The sequence below is a fragment of the Primulina eburnea genome, chromosome 3 (genome assembly GCF_022965805.1).
Source record: "Primulina eburnea isolate SZY01 chromosome 3, ASM2296580v1, whole genome shotgun sequence".
In the NCBI taxonomy this organism is placed as follows: domain Eukaryota; kingdom Viridiplantae; phylum Streptophyta; class Magnoliopsida; order Lamiales; family Gesneriaceae; genus Primulina; species Primulina eburnea.
In genome coordinates, this window is record NC_133103.1 from 7,203,057 (window position 1) to 7,224,156 (window position 21,100).

The 21,100-nt window shown below is 32.4% G+C and overlaps 2 protein-coding genes across 4 annotated transcripts; both read right to left on the reverse strand.

The window, feature by feature from the left end:
• Positions 1-591: 591 nt before the first annotated feature.
• On the reverse strand, positions 592-5,967 carry LOC140825875 (beta-galactosidase-like). Of its 3 annotated transcripts, none has more exons than XM_073187889.1 (18): positions 5,507-5,967; positions 5,216-5,311; positions 4,994-5,106; positions 4,368-4,434; positions 4,189-4,281; positions 3,948-4,091; positions 3,572-3,660; positions 3,382-3,487; positions 3,194-3,281; positions 2,967-3,085; positions 2,688-2,852; positions 2,243-2,418; positions 1,837-2,122; positions 1,636-1,746; positions 1,404-1,514; positions 1,115-1,320; positions 896-1,008; positions 592-806 (listed from the first exon to the last, which is right to left on the reverse strand). In XM_073187889.1, the coding sequence occupies exons 1-17, from the start codon at positions 5,681-5,683 to the stop codon at positions 900-902; spliced, it is 2,256 nt and encodes a 751-aa protein (XP_073043990.1). In that variant the 5' UTR covers positions 5,684-5,967; the 3' UTR covers positions 592-806; positions 896-899. The 3 variants fall into 3 exon arrangements, with proteins under 3 accessions (XP_073043990.1, XP_073043991.1, XP_073043989.1); XM_073187890.1 differs by having other exon boundaries at positions 592-1,008; positions 1,837-1,946; positions 2,013-2,122; positions 5,507-5,964; XM_073187888.1 differs by having other exon boundaries at positions 592-1,008.
• Positions 5,968-18,749: 12,782 nt separating this feature from the next.
• Positions 18,750-20,018, reverse strand: LOC140825876 (cytidine deaminase 1-like). Its single transcript, XM_073187891.1, has one exon. It carries the CDS (start codon positions 19,903-19,905, stop codon positions 18,916-18,918), a length of 990 nt encoding a protein of 329 aa, XP_073043992.1. The 5' UTR covers positions 19,906-20,018; the 3' UTR covers positions 18,750-18,915.
• Between the last annotated feature and the right edge of the window lie 1,082 nt (positions 20,019-21,100).

The following is a 21,100-nucleotide window of genomic DNA, read 5'->3' on the forward strand; positions in this document are numbered from 1 at the left end:
TAACTGGTATGAGCATATAAATAACAATCCGTATCACGTATTCCAACAGGAATGTAATCATACGAGAAATCATAATTTTAGTACAATAAAATGACAATAAAAAACAATATCATAGTTTTCAATTATTCATCCGTAACATGACTGCAGAAAACTATTTAAAATTGCAATACTATAAAAATTAGAGCAACAAATAATGGATATGACATTATTATTTTATATAAGGAGGAACAGAACTTTTCCACCACATTTCAATCTTTATAAATATTTTTGGTGAGATTAATGCGAATAATAGATGTTTTGTAACACTTTAAAATTTATTAAATTCAAACGAGTAGGTCTCTTGTGAGACGGTCTGACAAATATTTATCTGTAAGACGAGTCAACCCTACCGATATTCACAATAAAAAGTAATATTATTAGCATAAAAAGTAATATTTTTTCATGGATGACCCAAATAAGAAATCCGTCTCACAAAATACGGCCCGTGAAAACGTCTAACACAAGTTTTTGCCAATTCAAATATGGTGAAAAGAAGAGATAAGGAAAGTTAAAAACAATAAAGAAAGAAGAGTTTTGAGATCATACTGGAAATATATATAGTGAGATATTTTTATTTGGTGTATTCATTACATCCAAACATAAGTTTCATACAAGTTTCAGATCGGATGCAACAATCCACAGTCCTCATGTACAAATAAATTTTCTTGAAATTGCATTATCTTTATTTCTCTCCGGAGAATGGTACCTTAACTGAACAATTATTCATCCTCCAGATCCATCAAACGGGCACGTAAAACTTGATCGAGCTAGAAGTAAAAAAAAATTGTGCATTCAACCATTTATCCTTTATCCAGTAGGTATTGAGAAAATACACTAACTGATGTTTTCTGCATACTTTTTTACACGGTTCTTCTAACCAGAGAAATTTTACTCGCATCGCCTCCCCATTCTTCGAAAACTACCAACAGATTCCCACTTGGCTTCAGCCAAGAACGTGGTATATGATACCTGTTATTTAAATTTAATGAGAGGCTATACAGTATGTTGATCTCATTGTACTGTGAAAATAGATGTTATATAATGTTTTTGGATCAAAATCAGTATAATGTCTCACCATCTTTGAGACGGCTGTCCACAACCGCTTTGGCATTTCTTCTCTGTGAATGTGCCTGCATAATTACAGCCACCGCAGTTGCCTTTTGCTATGTATCCAGGCCAGTGCCTTCCTACACTTGCACCGTTTACCCATATCTCACCTTTTCCCATTCCTAACATGTCTAAAGCCACAGGATCGTTCCCTTCTGGTGCGTTAAACGTGGTCTAGAAAGAACAAACCAAAAACATCAATATATGTAAGGAAATTACATGTTATCTCTTCTTGGAATGATGAAATGTTTGTTTACCTTGTACCATGTCAGAGGTTGTTTTTGAACCAAGAGGGATCCATCGTTCCATTCAACAGAAGAACTTCCACTAATAGTATCGAGGCTGAGTGACTCGCCTTTTAGACCAACCTATTTAAGTAGAATCAACGAAACATTACTCCAAGAATCATCTCTCTGATATTTATTACTTAAAGATTTTGTTTTCTATGTTACCAGTGAAGAAAAAATGAGCTTAAAAAATAGAACGAACCTTGTACGACCATCTTTGCTTTGTTAAGTCTCTTGTCCCTTCGTTTAAACCGTTTAGAGTGACGGGACCAAGAACTCCCGTATTCCATGTTTCATAATGAAGGCCACCATTCTGAGTTGATTAAAAGAGAATGGATGAGAAAACTTAATCAGGGATTCAAGTATTATTTATGAAAAATAAGAGTGGAATAGGAAAACTAACCGGCAGACCAACAGCGACACTAAGTAAAGAGATTTTGTTTATCCCAACTCTTAAATTCACATTCCCGCTGAACGTTAGTTTAGTTCGATCCAGGCTCCCATACACAGTTCCTATCACGGAACAAGAAATTTTATGCAAATTTGTTGGATGCACGAGTAAGAAAATGCATATGGTACCTGATAATTGGCCGTTGATAAAAACATGCAAGGAGTGGCCTGCTGACATGACTGTGAGAAGAGGTAACTGTCCATTCTTCAAGAAGGCTTCATTAGAAGCTATGTTAACTCTGTATTTATCAACAAGTGTTGCACAAAAACATAGGAAAAGGATAAAAACATAGTTATAAATGGCACTATCTCCATAAAAACGTCTAGATGCTAGTTATGTATATCGTGAATATACTTACTGAGTCAGGTACCACAGATAATCAGATGCGTCTCGAGTGATGTTTACTTGCTCCCATAAACCAACCATAGAGAGAGGGTCACTGTCATCAGCAGAAGGCGTCTCTTCGTTGTATGACTGCCAAGAGAGTCCACCATTCACAGGTATCATCTTTGCATCTGAAACTTTGGAGCTTATCTGCAACCACACCGTACAATCATTTTCTTTAAAAGAAATGACTAAGTTTTGAAACTATAAAAGCAATCATTCGTTGTTGCACAAGAAAGTACAGCTAACGATAATCGTGTTAGCTGTTATTAAATCTTTAAAACATACAGTTGTTTAAATATTACGTTTCATTCATTGTGCAACACTTTCTAAGAGAAATAATATCGATTGCTATACGATTGAATTAGAAATGAGGCAAATGCATAACGAAAACCAAGAATGAAGGAAATTCTCATTACTCTTGCTGTGTTGTAAACAGCGGTTTTGCAGTCGGGAAGAATGCTGATGGACCAAGGTGGCAAATCATATTGCGTATTTCCAAAGGTTAGTTTTGTAGAATATGTAGTGTCGTAGTTGGAAAGAAATGCAGAACAAGCTCCGGATTTTGTTCTAAAGACGTGAACCTAAAAATGTATCAAGGACTAACATTAGTATATGACAACAATTTGAAGAATATAGTTTAGTTTCAGCCTCCACTATATATGTGCAGCTGAACCCAAAAATAGTATTCAATTTACCTCTTGATTTTTACCAGGCCATGACACAGTTGGATATGATGAAACTAAAGCCGGTTCACATTGCTTGATTGCTTTATGTAAATCCCTCAAGTGCCCATATTTTGGCTCGTTGACAAGTCCTAATTCATATGGGATCGTTTCAAATTATAGAGTGTCTGTAACACATTATATTTATGAGTAATAAAATGTAATAAATCAGCAAGAGATAAGCCATTTTTTAGGTTTACCGTATTCATCTATTGGAGCATCATAATCATAGCTCGTGGTAATGAAAAGGCCAGCCGCAGTTCGACCAAAGTTCGTCCCTCCATGGTACTAAAGCATACAGATAAGAGATAATATGTAAAGGGCATTATTCTTGCACATTTAAGACTTGAAAAGCTTGTTCTTCCCGAGGACTGGAGGATAAACTCACCATGTAATAATTGAAGAATGAACCATTGTTTTGGACGAACCTGGCTATCGAAAAAGCCAAGTCCTCAACTGGTCTGTGAGGAACCGTGCCACCATATTGCGTAAACCTACAGAAGAACACATTAAAAAATATATGATTTCATCCAACTAAGAAAATTTAGGATCAGCTCTGATGTTTTGGCGTTTCTTACCAGCCTGTCCAGACTTCAGTCCACATTTTTGGCTTGTAAGGCCTGTTAGGACGGAAGCCTTCGCAGTAGAAACCATTGCACGTATCTATCTGTAACACGACGAATTACCATTTTGGGTTCACAAAACATTTAACAGCCCAACTATCTGTTTCTATCAGGCTTCATTTACTGATGCTTTAAGGTATGTCCTAACCATAGGAAAGGTTCAAAAAAAAAAAAAAAACCAAGCATAACGATTTGTGGGTCCCACATAAAACCGAATCGTGTCATAATCATGGATATTATGATCAAGAACCAAATTCAACTCTACTGTAAATGTCCATCCAAAAAAGGGAAAAAGATAAGAAAAACTTGGTAATTTTTCGATCTCTCTTACAATGGGATCGGGGGCGGTGTCTTGTTTGCACATGATCCATGGAACACCAGTATTGAGTCCCACAGCCATTTTTGCAGCCCATGCTGTATAAGCTTTACCAGGAGCACCAATCTCCCACTCCACTGGTCCATATTCATTTTCTATCTATAACATTTCATTATTAAAAAAGATTAAAGAAAAGAAATTCAAATACTACAACAAAAAACAAAAGCATCGGTAAGCTAAGCATGATTATTTCAACCTGCGACATAATTATCGGTCCTCCCTGGGGCTCAAACAAACTTTCTGACTTCATTAAGCCGACAATTTTTGTAACAAATCCTTGCATAGCCACCTTGATCATACTCAACCAATTAATAAAAAAAAACTACTGATTATTTAAACAAATGGTAAAAATTATATTTATTCAAATTATTAAACCTTGAAAGGCTGATTATCTGTTCTGAACTGGATTCCTGGTACATATTTTAGCCAAAGAGGAAATCCCCTGCATCAAAACAGGGGATGTAAACAGAGCATATAAAAAAATGACTCCCAATCTTCTACAAGTCCAATAAATTCAATATTCATTTGCATTGTAACATCCTATATGGCTTTAGAACCATGTTCAGTTCGAACCGTGAAAATCGTTTATTTTAAGGCTTAAGCTCCATCCACAACTTCACTCATATAACAAAAAGCTCGAACATTCATCTTTAAAGCTTAGTTGGAATACTTTGTAATGTGTATATTATAAAATATTTTAACTTAATTAGTCTACAGGTATGATGTTCTCGTTAACATACTTTTATTTATTTATAGTTAAAATCTTAACAAAATACACTTCGATTAAAATTATAGTTTAATCAAAATCAAAACCAAAACCGTCTGTCTTTATTATTTTAGCGAAAAGACATAAAAACTCATGAGCGGGCCCGGTCTATGAGGCAAATCCTTTACTAGGAAGTGGTTGAGAATCATATTTTTTTCAAAACAATCCAAACATGAAATCTTTTTTTGAAAAAATAAAATCCAAACGTAATTCAATATTAAAATTCTCATGATACCCAAAATTCCATTCTGCACAAACATAAGGTCCAATGCGAAGGTGGACGTATAGGCCGGCCTGCTGCGCCAGTTTGATGAACTTGACAAGATCAAACCTCCCCTCGAAATTGTACTGGACGAACCACAAAACAACAGATTGATTTATTCATATGGAAACACTCATTTCTTCATGTAAATATGCTCAAAAATAGAAGAAATACATAAATCATTTTTTGCCTTACTTTTCCTGGAGATGGTTCATGCCCATTCCAGAACACATAAGTCTGTATTACATCCAAGCCTCCATCTTTAGCCTTCTGCATAAGATCTGGCCACATCTGTACATAACAAACCAGCTCAAAATCTACGGCTAAAGAGATAAAATTTGCAATTTTTAGATGTTATTCAAATAAGTTTTGCAATTTCTTTCAGAATTTTCAGTTGAGTTGGGCAATGCGGGTCACTAGGAATCCACCCAAATCAAGAAACTGTAAACAAAAAAAAAATTATTATTATTATATTACAAATGATACCTCCGGAGTGCTTCTTGGGTAATGAATAGAACCAGAAATGAGAATTCTTCTCTTCCCATTGATAATAAAGGCTTTATCATCGTAAGAAACAGTGGCTATTACTGAAGAACAAGCCAGCAAACTCAAGAAAACACACACATAAATCTTGATTCTTAACATTATCAAAATAGAACCCATTTCTCTTATTCAATCAAATAACTAAATAAAACAAACGGCCCCTCTGTTTTCGTGTTCTTGAAATCACTTTTTCGTTCAGAACATTTCCCTCTTCCAACAGAAGAAATGAAGGAAAAGATAAAAATTAAAACTTGTGTATTGTCTCTCTCTCTCTCTCCTTTTTGCGCTTCTTTGAGAATAATGATGCAGTTGTCACAATAATAATTTTAAAGAAGAGAGTTATTTGCATGAGAAAATGGGGGAAGCTCTAACTGCTTTTATAATTATGTACTCTTTGTGGGATGGAGGGAGGAGCCAGCGTTTCTGACAAGGAATTTAGTCTCATCCAAATAATAAGGCGAGTATATGTTACATCATGAGCAGATTTCTCAATTTTTGCGTTATCTTATTTAAAAATAAAAAATAGAGTTCATCGATATTTTTTTTTTATTTTGTAATGAGATAATAGTCAATTATTTTATATAAACACACCAATAATAAAATTATCGATATAACATACACTCGCGTTAAAAAAAATAATGGATATATTTTTCGCTTTGTTCGTCGTGTCATAAAAGTTTTTCTAACTCTATATAATCTCATATGCCATGAAGAAGTAATTAAGCAGACTAAAGACTTGATAGTTAAGTGATTTTACCAATGTTTTATTCTATATATGAGTACAATAATTTTCTTCGTTAGCGATTGACATGTGATGTTAAGGGTTGTATGATTTAAATATTTTTTTTGTATCACTATCATCAGCTTGAGAGCTCGATTCGAATTAAATTATGCATGTTCTAGCTTGAACTCGGTCGATTAACTAATTTCAAGCTCGACTCATGTACGTGTCGAGATACTTGAGCTTGAACTCGAAAAAATCAACACTCTACCTACTATATGGAAAAAAAAGAGAATTGGATTTAAATTTTTTATATATATATCAACAAAAATATCTGTAAATTTTATATCCTACAAAAAAAATGTAATTATTTGAGTAGAATGTGACCTGCAATTTTTAAATCAAACGTATTTTTAATATTTTGATGATTTTATAATCGAATTTAACTATATACTTTTTCTTCTTTTTTTTTTAAAAAAATGTAAAATGTGTTAATATGAAATTTATAATTTTATTTAACAACTTTATCAATTGTTAATTATATTTTGATAAAAAATAAAATACTGCCTCGGAACATTATTTTTCATCATTTCTTTTAGCAAACACATTTATATATCTATAATTAAATATATTTTTAGCTCCTTATTTAATAAATAAAAAATACTTCTATAATAAGTAGATACAAAAAATGAAAAATAAAGTTGTCTGTATAACTAAAAAGAAAAGTATTTACTGTGTTATATATATGTTTTTATTACAAATTTACGTAAATTTTGTGTATTTTTATGGAGAATTTCGTATCTTTCTTGCCATCTTTCTTAATACAAGAATCTTTGGATTATAACAAACGTATGCCTAACAATATTCGGTTTTATACTTTTTTGTTGTTTGGATTTTCTAAATAAAAAATTATTATATCATGATCCACGTTGAAGCTAAGTAGAGACATGGAAATTTAGACAAAAGACAAAAGTCCCGCAATTTCTAATAGTTTACTGAGCAAATGGTACTCAACCGATTGCTATGGCTTGTGAATCATAGTTCTTATTCGTCTTTTTGTTTCATAAATACAAAAACATTACAATATTATATTTAATAGGATGTAGATTCAAAGTTGTAATTTTATGGAAGAGAATCGGAAATAAAGAACGTGTAAATTAGTGGACTGTGATACTAAATTATTGTTATTTGTCTCACATCAGTAGGATAAATAACCTGAGATTTGCATATATTGGCTTGGACAATCCTCCCCTCTTAGCTAGCTTTTGGGGTTGAGTTAGGTCCAAGTTCTAATCTTAATAATTATCAGATAATAAAATTACAAATGAAAAACGTACAAGTTATATAACCTAAAAGAAAAAAAAAAGTTATATAACCCAAAAAAAAATGTAATTTTCCCTCAAAGTAAGTAATATATTGATTGAAATATATATACTATATTATAGTTTTACAGCAGGCAAAAGTTGTGAAAATAATCAATCTTGATATGATCAGTTATATTCATAAAATGATCATCTCACATTTAATATAAAATATATGGAAAAATATTTTTTTTAAAAAAACCCTAATTTGTTAAAAAAAACAAAAAAAAAAACTTATAAAATATTTACAAAAATCAACGTATTCCCTAAACTTTTAAATGTTTTTTTTATTAAAAATACTGAAAAAATATTATACATAAAAATCTAAATTTTTCGGGAAAATGTCTGCATATAATTACTTAATATGTATTAAGACAAACTATATAATAAGTTTACGAAAAATGAGACATGGATCCAGGAATTGTGTTAAATGATTAGAATATCAAATTTTTTTTTAAAAAAAAAGTCGAATATTTTTTTTCGACAAAAACATCTAACAATCTGAACTCAAGAAATAAAGAGCAAAAAAAATATGGTGCCCTCTATTAAACACAATCCAGTTAGGATAATTAAATGTGAAGTCGACTTTTTGTTGCAAGTTGTGTGCCCGCTCATCAATTTTCATTTATATCAAGAAAGCTTTGGAATTTGTCGAATGTTTAAGTTGACAGACTAGATCTACTTAAGACTAATTGGTCATATATTATATTCTCTACTACACCTTCTTGTAATATAATTTTCTCGATAACCAATCCAACTCGATTCAATTTTTAATCAATTACTTAAGCCTAACATGACTGCAAAAATCGCAGGAAAAAAAATACGATTTTGGTTTTATATATTTGTCTTTTTGCAATTTTTTTCAAATAACAAATTTAGTTTCTTTTTCGCGGAAATAGTAATGTTGCACTTCGTGTGTCGGTGTTTCGCTGTCTACATCGAAAAATATGTGTGCAAATATAACGCCGATGTAGTACCTATGTGTCGTCGTCGACGTATGTAGTATCTCATCAGCACTCTCTTAAAAAAGCATTAAAATTGTAAAAAATTAGAAGATGCATAACTAAGATTTAACATGAGGACGATATTCCCAATTCGAAGTCCGCGATTCGAACCAAAAAAAAAAAAAAAAAATCGAGTTAGTAAAATATTTATCTCGTGGATTTCATTTTCCGCCACAAAATAATAAACATTGGTCCCATTTTGGTTGCATGCTAACTCGGTTAACGATCTCCTACCAAACCCTGAGTGACCCTAACACGTACTTAGCTAAGTCTTCGGGTTACCAAATCCGTTGAAAATTCGGTAAAATCTGATCCAAGTCAGAATTATTAATTCTTATCATAGAGTGGGGATGGTGTAATTGCTGAAAATTGACGAACTAACTAATAATAAATATTATACTTTGGAAAAAAAGTTATCATAATGTTTTAGCTGTGAATATTAATTTAATTGCTGATATTATGGTTTACCTAATTCTTTCTAATTATTTATTTATGCTTAGACTCAGAAGAATAAAAGGAATATTTAAAAATATAATATAGATACTTATTTTTAATTTATAAATGTACACATTTATCGTTCCAATATATTAAATTTAAGTATTTTTAGTCCGTTATCTTTGTATTTTTTTTTCATTTTTTGACGTGGTGTTGATGTGATGTCGATATGTCACTGACTTGACGAAACTTGATGTTCATGTGTACAGTGACACATTAACACTTTCAATAAAATTTTATAAAATTGATAAAAGTCGAAAGATACAAAATTATGACCTAGTTTTAGTATTATGTACGATGAAAATACAAAGAAACAAATATGAATGGCAAAAAATATATTTTTTCCTACTTTAAATTATGCACAAGGTCAAATTGATTGGCCAATGTGAAAACGAAATTTCTGGATTTTAGAATTAACAATTTCAAATGTTTTAAATATGAGTTTCTTCGATGTACAATCCAAAAATTCAAGTTAATTCGTTGTTAACCCACATGTATTTTGAATACCAATTTCATCGTCGGAGTACCATATTATATAAAAAAATTCTCCATCAAATTTGATTATTCAGATCATTTTTACGTTATTATAAAAAAATTACACTTCTAGGGAAATATATTTATAAATGGTTGTTGAATACTTCTTTGGCTGAAGGGAGTAAACAAATTAATTAACTGATAGATTATTTGCTATATAAAGTTGGTGAATTGCACATTTCAAATTGTCATTTTCAGCTATCTGATTCACTCCTTCCTCGAACCATTATTTCAAACAGATGTTAACATATAATCCAAATTTTGATTTGCTTTAATTGTTTGTGAATAAAAGTCTATTCGTGGCTTCGTGCCATCACTTTTAAACGACAATTTTAAATTCATTACAAATTTAATCTTTAATATTCTTGGTGAGTTTGCAGCAGGAGCTTAGAAGTAGTCGAAAAAGTGAATGCTCGAGATATCTTCACCCCGGACTACTATAAGTCTGGGCTTTCATACAAGTTTTCGGGAGTACTCTTTCTTTCCGGACTACTTTGAAAGTAGCACTTCACTCGAGTGCACCAGTATGAGATACATTATGCTTGATAATCATTACTGTCAGACTGGGTTTGGCATGCCAGAAAAGTTGTCAGGAGTAAGGTATGGATAGTCATCTTGCCCTAATTAGTAAGTAGACACTGAAAATAAGGTAATCATGGAATTCCTTCCTATAAATAGCAGGTATGATTTATATTCAAGGATCTTTCGCATTTTTCATATATTCACCGGTATATAGCTTTTTTCCATATTCACTGACCGACTTAAGCATCAGAGTTGTTACGTCGGACATCTTGTGGTACTCATTCACGAGTTCATCTTCTTGTTTGCAAGAAATAGTTGCAACCATATCTTGCAACCATATCGCATACCAAAGAGATATAACTTTTCCTCAAGATATATTTCTTGCTCATTTTCTCTTAACAAAATTATTGTCCGATTCGATGGATTGTTACTCAATTCACTCGTATCGTATCAATATATATATATATATATATATATATATATATATATATATATATATATATATATATATATATATATATATAAGCACGTTCGTTTTTAATATATATATTTGAACATAGATTGAAATGAATAATTTGAGTTCTTTGAAATAAGGTGAGGTTGTAGATCCGACTGATAAAAGAGTGTATATATACCACATGACATTTATGGATTAAAAAAAAGCACGTTGCGTGTGGATTTCAATTTTCTTCGATTTTTTTTCTTTTTGTAGAGTGGATGAGAATGCCACATAATTTAAAATGGACCTTTAATCGGTGTATATCCATATTTTTTGGATTTGGCCCCCTTCCTAGTCACAAAACACAGTAGGCCATATTTCTAAAATATTTCCCAATAAAATGTTATGTATCCAATTATGAATATAGTATAACCATATACGAGGTCGATATATATCGGGTTGATAGTTGTTCGAATATGGTTTCGTAATGCACAAAATTTTAAAAGTAGATCTTTTATGACACGATCATAAGGATTTTTTTCCATAAAACAGATCAATTTGATTCATATTTAAACTGAAAAGTAACAAATAAATTTTTCCATAGATTGACCAAGTATAATATCAGTTAATTAAGAATCGTTGTCGAATTCAGATCGAGACTTACAAACAAATAAGATTGATTTTATTCGATTAATTATTATATGAATTAAACAATGAAGATGCGTGCAGCTAATTACGATCTAGTTAGGATAAAACTTACAAGTCACTTGATATATTTGAGATTTAGATTGGTTCAATAATTTTAAAATGATATATTTAATAGAGTAAGAGTAAAATGAATATCATGCTGATAATGCTGCCCCCTTTTGATTATTATTTTTATATAAAAATAGAATTACAAACATTTATAAAATCATCAATAAATTATGTATTTTTATATGTTTTGGACCACTCGTGACATCGATTTCAATTATTTTGACCCATCAATCCAAATTGTCCACATCATCCATTTGAAAAGAAGTGAAAACTTGTACGAGTTTTCAAACTTTTGAAGTTTACTATTGATTATACAATTGAAAATTTATAGAAATAAATGACAAATAAATTATTTGTTTATTTTAAGGTGGCTTTGCCATTATTATTTAATAAAATTTGCTGTTATATGATATGATTTTTTCCTTCAATTATGTAAAGGGTAAAACATATTAATAGGAGAGTACCCTATATTTTCAACTAATTTGGGTTGTAGTTGGTCATCACTTCACCTCTCTTTATTGTCAATAATAATAAATACGTATACACCTAAGGAGGATATCTGGTATATAATTTAGTATAAATTTACATTTCAAAATTTGGTTTCCGTTAAGATTGAAAATTTAACTCAATTCAACCCAAAAAACTAGTTTGTGGGACATCTAACATACCAATCACACGCCCAATAACAAACAACAAGATCATGAAGTTTACAATATTCTAGCGCGTGTTTCATTAGACAGTCCATATTAAGATTGAGACTTGAACCTAACTCAATTCCAAAATTTATCTCAAGGAGGAGGATTGTCCAAATCATATACACAACTCTCAAGAACTTAATGCAACTGAACATAAGACATCTAACAATTTCTGTTAAGATCAAATACTTTAACACTAAAGCAAAAACTATAGGTTTTAGAGTGACGGAACTTTATTTACTTGTACCTTTTGTAATATTGCAATTTTATTTTCATCAACATTCATGGAAAGAAAAGAAGATAACACTTACTGTAGAAAATGATAAATCAAAGCTAGATTAGAATGAAAATAAAAAAAAAAAAAACCCTATCGTAGATATTAACCTTTCATTCCGATTTTTAAAAGTGATAACTATTTTAGCCTTAAATTTCAACGATAGGGTTTTTTTTAAGTTAAGCTGTGCATTGTCTCACATTAGTCAAAAATAACAACCCAAGGTTCATCTTATTCGTCGTAATATATTTTAATTGAAATCGATCATTACATTTTTTTTTTAACTGTCCATACCGTCTTTGAAATCGGCGATCTCCCACGGAATTGGTTAGTTATCTAATATTTATGTTAATTTTAGGATTTATTTTTGAAGAGAAATCGAACAGTTTGACGTAATTACGTAATTTTCACATTTTGGGTGTTATCTGTTATCCTAAATCTGTGGTTGAAGGATGCAATCCGACCCGGATTCAAAAGTACCAGTTTGTGATATTCGGTCCGAGTTTTTTTAATTTGTTAGGCCCATTAATGAAACTTGAAAAGTCCATTGGGCTTTTTCTCCATTAATTGGAAAGATAACATCGACATTTGACTAAGGACGTCCAAAAGTTGATAAAATATTCAAGGCATTAATCCTTTCACCTAAGTTATGTCTTCTTAGCTTACATATTTTGGTTAATAATCTTGAGCGTCCAAAGGGTTTTCATGGGGAAAATTATTGAAGCCTCTTGACTTATTATTCGTACTTTCTAGTCGATCTCTAGCCGAAAATCTGAAGATCGAAGAACATTCCTCGGAAAAAGTTACATCACAATCTGATAATCTAAATATCAGCGTCAAAAAATTCCTAGCAATATCATCATATTTTTCCTAGTCAACTCAATAACTACCCGAGAATTTAGTAGGTTTTTCTTCTCTTGCTTCATGATATATTTTTTTTCTTTTTTTTTATACTCTTCTTGTGTTTGATCTGACTTAGACATCGGAGAGATCATGTTGAAAGAGATTCTGTTGCTCCCTAGCCTGTTTGTTGATGGTTTCAGGCTAGTGTGCCAAGAATGAAATGAGAGATAGAGTTGTGTCCTTTGGTAGTTTGGTAGCCATTCATTCCATTCCTTAAATTCGTCTCTCTTTTTTAAGGTGATGCCTGATTGGTTGTATTGAAATCACGTGAATGTCGTTTTTCCCCCAAAAAAAATGTTATTTTTATCAATGAGAATACATATATGATTATTGGTTCCCAATTATTTGATAAATACGACGACAAGAGTATATAGTACAAACCTTATTATCAATAAGAAATACCTTATTGTTAGCGGGAAAGGCTATTCAGACATATCTGACAAAACTTGCATCGATATAAGACCTGTAGTTGATTTATCTTTAATTTGCAAATTTATGAGTCGCGTTATTCGACAGTGTCTTATATAAACAGTGTTTTTTTACATATATTTTTTTTGGGGTCAAATTTCTTACATATTCTGATGGGGACTCTTGTGTGTTTATTGATGATGGACCAATTTGGTGACAACATAATTATTTTAAGAAAATATTTTTCATGATTTTTCAATTGAATTTTTTAAGAATATAAATAATTTTACATTTTGATGTAGCAGTGGTGTAAGGCCCAAGATGTCATCATTGATTTTAATTTTCGGATGGCATTTTAGTAATTATTGGAGTAAAATGGCATTTTCGTAATTATGGGAGGCAATGGCATTTTCGTAATTATTGGAGGAAAATGGCATTTTCGTAATTATGGAGACAATGGCATTTTCGTAAATTTTGAGAAAATTGGCAAAATTTGGGAGATTGCCACGTACGAAGGTTGCATGTGATATATATATAAAATTCAGATTTCTTTCCTCCACCTTCCCGAGACAGAAACCGAAATTCCCCTTAACAATTCTCAAGTTCTTCATTCACTAGAATTGTGGTTGTGCAAAATCCGTCCGTCTGATTTTGAATCCGACTTCGGTACCGAGTTCCTAGCGACGTAGGCTACAACTGGACGTAAGTTTTGCTACGTTTTGACATGTCTTGAAATTATGATATTGTCAGAATTGAATGGAACTCATATATGATGTGCTTGACATGTTAGACATCGTAGAATCGAAGTCAGATTAAGAAATAGACTGATTACGGAATTGTTATGATTTTCTGATAATAATCAGTTGATACCGGACAGATTTGGAGTATGGATTGAGTAGGGATTGTACTGGATATAGGTTATAGATTGTAACTATTATCTGGTGAATTGGTATAGACGGGGATATTGGAATGGTACCGTTATGCCGTTGATTTTGAATTAAATCAAGAATTATCAGATTGTTATTGATTCGAGTGGTATATTGACATAAGATTATTCATATTGTCATTACCAGACAGACTGTGAATTCAGGACTTCAACTAAGCGGGAAACCGAGACTGCAAGGAAAGGTATAAGTCAATGTGGTATTGGGAGATGGACTTGAGTCGGCTTGGACTTGGGTTTCCCTAAATCACATACTTTATTTATTGCATTGATATTTGCATTTATTTGATTAATATACTTGTTCTCTTGATATTTAGACAACAGGTATTAGTCGAACTGTCTTGTGACACACCGTGCCGGATAGTGGTGGTATCGCCACGGCACATTGCACGATGTCACAAGATAGGATGCTAGCGATAGAGCTACAGTCCATGACGGATAGGTCAGGACACTGGATGTATGGTTATATCGAGTAATGGAATTCATTACGGAATTCGATATAGGAACACCATATTTGGTTATATCGAGTAAAGGGGTTGGAATTCTTCTATTACGGAATTCGATATAGGAATACCGGGGCACTGGTTATATCGAGTAATAAATATTATGGTTCCCTCCTTTACGGAATTCGATATAGGAATACCACATCTGGAAACCGGGATCCCTAGACTAGGATTGAGTCTAGTCTTAAACGATGTAGCTACGAGTATTGTAGATTTTTGTTTATGTTTCGGAGTATGATACATATTCATGTTACCTGATTACATGCTTTATATTGTTTATATGATTGCATGTTTCATTGATTTATACTGGGGATTATATTCTCACCGGTATATCCGGCTGTTGTCTTGTCTGTATGTGTACTTGACAACAGGTGGGACAGGTTCAGGGTCGAGGAGATGAAGAGCTAGATCGTGATTAGAGTGGTGGCACCGGACTTGGACTAGAAGTAGGGTTAAACACTTGACTTTAGTTTAAACCCTAGTTTGAATAAATGTTTGTGATACAGGATTTGTATTTTATATATATACTGATATGTATATATGGTTTGATTTCACTACGTTCCGCATTTTAAAAAAAAAAAATTTAGACCCTGTTTTAATTGATTATTAGTCCCAATTATGATTAAGAACTTGATTAGCGTCCGGGTCCCCACAAGTGGAAAAAGAATTTTTATTTTTAATAAAAGTTAACATCGAAGCTCAAAAGATATACTTACAATTCCTGACTTCTTGATTTTAAAAAATTGTTTCGTGTTAAAAAGTTCTTAATCCAAACGTATTTTTCATCTCTTGTTTCGTTTCACTACAATCATTGATAGAATGTCACTGAGAAAGTTTTTTTTTATTTTTTTTATTTTTTGTGTAATAAGCAATAATGTTCACGAATTATTATACAAGATAATTTTATTGAACATTCGCCGCTTTACCAAAAACCATAGTCGATGGTAACGATGCAACTTTAATTTTTAAATCGTATAACAGCTCAATCAACATGTTTCAATTGATCTACCAAGCAACCCAACAATCAATATCTCAATAATTGTATTACTAACAATAAATGAGAATTGAACTCGTGACATTGACTCTGATATCGATTTTAAGACCGAGCGTTTGTCATTTTACAAAAGCTATAATTAGTAGTAAATGTGTAACTCTAATCTATTAAATGATACAGCAGCTCAATCACAATATTTCAATTGTTTTATCAAATAGACACAATTATTTCACCGAACATAATTGTTCTAATTTTCTTTTTCTTTTTTTTTAAAAAAAAATCGAACTAAACTCGTATTTGAATTTGATAGTCAAATATAATCGAAATATAACTCATCCTCACTCTAAAGCTTGTGTTACCGGGGTTGAAAAATTATCAGTAAGATCTGATAATTGTTTGGTGAATTCTTAATGGGTAGATTGTGTTTTGTAAAAGTAAATATTCTATATAATGAGCGTAAATAGAGAAAGAACCTATTGAAAAAATATCTTACTTCGTTCATATGTTTTCAATTTTTAAAAAAGTTGTTAATATTCTTTAAAAATATCACGAAAAAAAATTATGGAATTTTTTCTACATAAATATAAATCTAATTTATGTTTTTTTTTTTGAGTTTGAGGAAGGGTTTGTGCTATTATGTCTCAAATATGAGTAAAGTCTCATCTCAAACTTAAGATATTGATGTAAGATAGAGGTACGAGTAAAATGGTAATTAACATATTTTGATAAGATATATGAATTGCGATAAGATTTGATGATCCTTCTTCCCTCTAATTAAACATTGTCATTTCTTATGGATACAATAAATCAAAATTGAGTAAGGAAAACAAAATTTGACATTAAAAAGTTAGAAATTGATAGTAACACTTTGAAGAGAATTTGTACTCAATCAAATAATTCATGGGTGAACATTTATTCTCCAAGAGATTGATTCTTTTATTGAAACCATACCAAATACAAGAGGAAAATCATTTTTAATAGAAATTCCTTATTATCCGTGAGACCTTATCGATATTCACAATAAAAAGTAATATTCTAAGCATAAAAAATAATACTTTTTCATGGATGACTCAAATAAGATATATGTCTCATAAAATACGACCCGTGAGACCTTCTCACACGAGTTTTTGCCCAAAAACATATGTTTGAGCTTAGTCATCTATCAAGCTTATTATATGTGTGATCTGATGCAATTATACAAATTCAAACAGAATCAGAGCATAACTTCCACGAAACTCTAATAATAACAATCATAAATTAGAAAACACGTTACGTTTCTCGCTTCAATAAATCCAGCAACGGTAATCCTAATCGATCTTGTGACCAAAAAAAATATATGTATACAGCCCACGCAGCTTCAAAGGCCAAACCCAACAATTAGCAGCACAAAGAAGTCAATTTAAGCCTTGCCATCTTATGGTGGCTTTGACGATTTGATTTGCACCATCAAAAGATGTAACAATCAAGGATTCATTCCAGTCGGTTTGGCCAATACTGAATCTCACAATGGCGGAAAAGAAAAGGGCAGGCACTCTCTCAAGCCCATAAATCCACTCGATATGACGACTGATATATTTTAATAAAACGTAACTTGTGTTTTCTTCATGTTTATACATACATATAATATATTCGTCTTTACGCTGAGTGGTCCGATTGACATTAAACATATAAAGACATTGACTTCAAAGAGTGGAATTCCAACTCAGAATGCACCCTTTTCACATGTTTCTCTCCGATAAAAACAGCTGAATCGTGCGAGAGAAAGCGTGATCAAACATCAATCAACATCCATTGGATGGAAAGCAGGTTTGAAATATGTTTTTGGAAAATGTAAATTTTTTTCCCTATAAAAATAACTCAGCTTCAACGGGATCATGAGTCTGTTGTTCTATTTTTAACTTATTCTAATTTATCATAGAGTGAAAAAACTTTCACATTAAACATAAAACTCAGCCCTGCGGCTGTAATGCAAACAGAAGAATGGTTCCCAAGAAATAGTCACGGCGGCCTTGGCGAGGACGATCTGCAGTCCGCACTTCCTTTTGTTAAGTGATAGTTTTATATTGAAAAGGAAAGGTTCAAATAAAACGAGAACAAGTAAAATTTGATCTATCCATGCCAATTCAATGAGGTTGCTGTATCCGGCCAACCCGGGTGCTACATACTTTCCTTACTCCAATTTCTAATCCGTTACGTTTTTGGCTATTTAATTGTGATGCCAACAAGGGTACACGGGGCAACCGGCACCCTTCAAACCAAAGTAAAAGATTGAAACTTAAAATGTAATGTTTTCAAGCCAGTTTTGTTTCTTTAAATGTATTCGGTCGCCCCACTCAATTAATATAATTTTTGGGTGCACCCTGACGGCTGATCGCCTTTGTGGCCGCTCCACCACGAATTCACACCGATAACCACTGGCCACTACTCTTGTATCCCGAAGCTTCTCGGGATAGCCCATTATCCCCAGAACAAACTATCATTTCAGTATGGCTAGAAAAGAACTCGTGCACCAGAACTTATGCAACAAAAGAGTAGCAGATAGGTAAAATCTCAATTAAGAACAGTGGAATGAATGATCAGTTACCCATACCACGGATAAATACAAAGTGCAAAAGAAAAGGTAACAAACATGGATTCAAAAAGAAGTATGATTATTCATTTATCAAATCATCGTAGAAAATTATTTGTACATAACTTAGCGTAGAGATTAATCATTCTGAAGAATGAAATCCACAGATGCATAATTACAATCACAGATCACTAAAGATGAATTTGTGGGACAGCAAGCAATCTTATTGCATTAACTCTTGGCTGAGTGGCAATAGAATACCTTGAGCTCGCACTTAGGCGAAATGGCCTTCAAGATCATTCTCACGGTATCCTCCTGCTTCACTTTAGCCACTTCTTTCTCCACCAAAACCGCCGCCACAATCCTCTCATACCCGCCGCCACCTCCCGCCACATATGACACCAATGCCGCCTGCGCCGGACCGAGACTCGGATTATACGCTGCAGACTCGATGTAAGAACCCCTGTACACTTTCCCTTCACAATCCATTAGCGCCACACCAGACGGGCAACTGCTGTAGGGAGCATGTGCACTGTTAGCAGCTTCCAACGCCGATTTTCTCAATTGGGCTTCGTCAAGTTCGTGTTTTTCGCAATTCCCATTACTCAATTTTCCCACATTCGAATTCCCATTGCAAAGATTCCTCGGATTTGATGCATCATTTAATGGTGACAGATCCAACCGATTGTGATGGCATTCAAGGAGAAGGGGAGTTTCTTGATCCAGCAAATCATGCGGGCCGAACGGATTCGGTAGAATTTCGGATAAGGGCTTAAAGGTGGGATCTTTAAGCCCACCTTTTAATTCAAGATTTTCTGTAAAATCTTCTGAATCGGCGGTAATGTGGATTCTCACGGAGGAGGAGAAGCGGATCTCCTGCAAGAATTGTCGGCAGTGGCCACAGGGTGCCGCAGAGACGGCAAACGAGAGGAGGCGGGGGCAGCGGTGAACCGCTAGATTGGTGAGAAGGAACTGCTCCGCGTGCACGGAGTGATGCAAGGGCACTCCGGGGAATTCAAGATTGACGCCGTAATACACACATCCGTCGGAGCCGAGTCCGACGGCGCCGACATGGAAGTTGGAGATGGGTGGGCGTGCTAAGGCCTGGGCAGAGTCGACGAGGTGGGGGAGGAGGTGCTGTACAGATGGAAGGCTCAAGTATTTGGCCATGGATTCTGCTTCAGAAGCATCTGTAACGAATTGGGATACCTTGGAATCCATGGATGATTGCTTGCAATTATTTTTTGAAGAAATTTTGGGGACAGAGATTGGATTTTGAAGAATGGTGGGAGGGGGGGAGGAACGAAGATGAGAAGGTGGTTGGTATTTATAGGATTTTGAGTTGGTGGTGGTCTTTTTAAATTGGAATTAGGATTCTTGCATCACATAATTTTGTCCCCTTTTTATAATTATTTGTTTTGTTTTTATTATTTTTTTGGAGGAGATATAAAAGATAACAAATTGAGTGAATTTGATGAATCTCCATTGCAATTTTTAATCTTGTGAAAAATAATAATTACATAAATATGTGAGACGGACCGATTTGGCTCATACATTTAGTGAAAGTTAATATTTTTTCATAAATCAAGTCCTATAAAAGATCTGTATCACAAAATTATCTGTAAAAACTATATTTTATTGTTTTTTATCTTGGTTTTTAAATTTTTTTTCCTTTCGAAAACCCTATTTTTCAGTACAATTTCTTAGCTCAAACATTTTTTAAGTACACGATTTACGTAAACACACATTTTTAAGTACTACATTTTTTTTAATACGAAAAAATGGATAAGATAAGTAACAACCTGATATTGTTTTTTAAATAAAAAAAAAAACTCAAAAGACCTTGTATTAGCAATTAATGAAATCTACATATACAACATGATACTCCACCATAAAACATAAAATTCAAAATTTTCAATATACAAAAATATCACTCTTAAATTACAAAAATAATACATCTTCATTTAATAATAAAAAATTACTCTAACTCATTTTTGGTAAATTTGTATCTCATTCATAACTATCATATTTCAATAAAATATTTTCTTTTGTTTATCTATATTTTTTATTTTTAAAATGATCATATAACTCATAAGATTTTTTAAAAAAACTAATTTTTAAGTTTTAAATTTTAATATAATCTCTATATTTTTCCACAAAAAATATTTTAGACAAAAAAAAAATTATTATGTATATACCATATAAGCATCGCATACTTAGCCACTTAGGGGCGCTAGATATCATTAAAGAATTATGCAGTAGAAATTATTTCGTTTAATTTATTAAATATTATCGACTATTTCAATTCACGGTATCAAAAAATCGATTTTAAATATATTTGGTCAAAATCCAGACGAAAGCCAAACCAACCGGGCTGAAGCAAAATTAATTCCTTGATATTGTGTAATTTCTTATG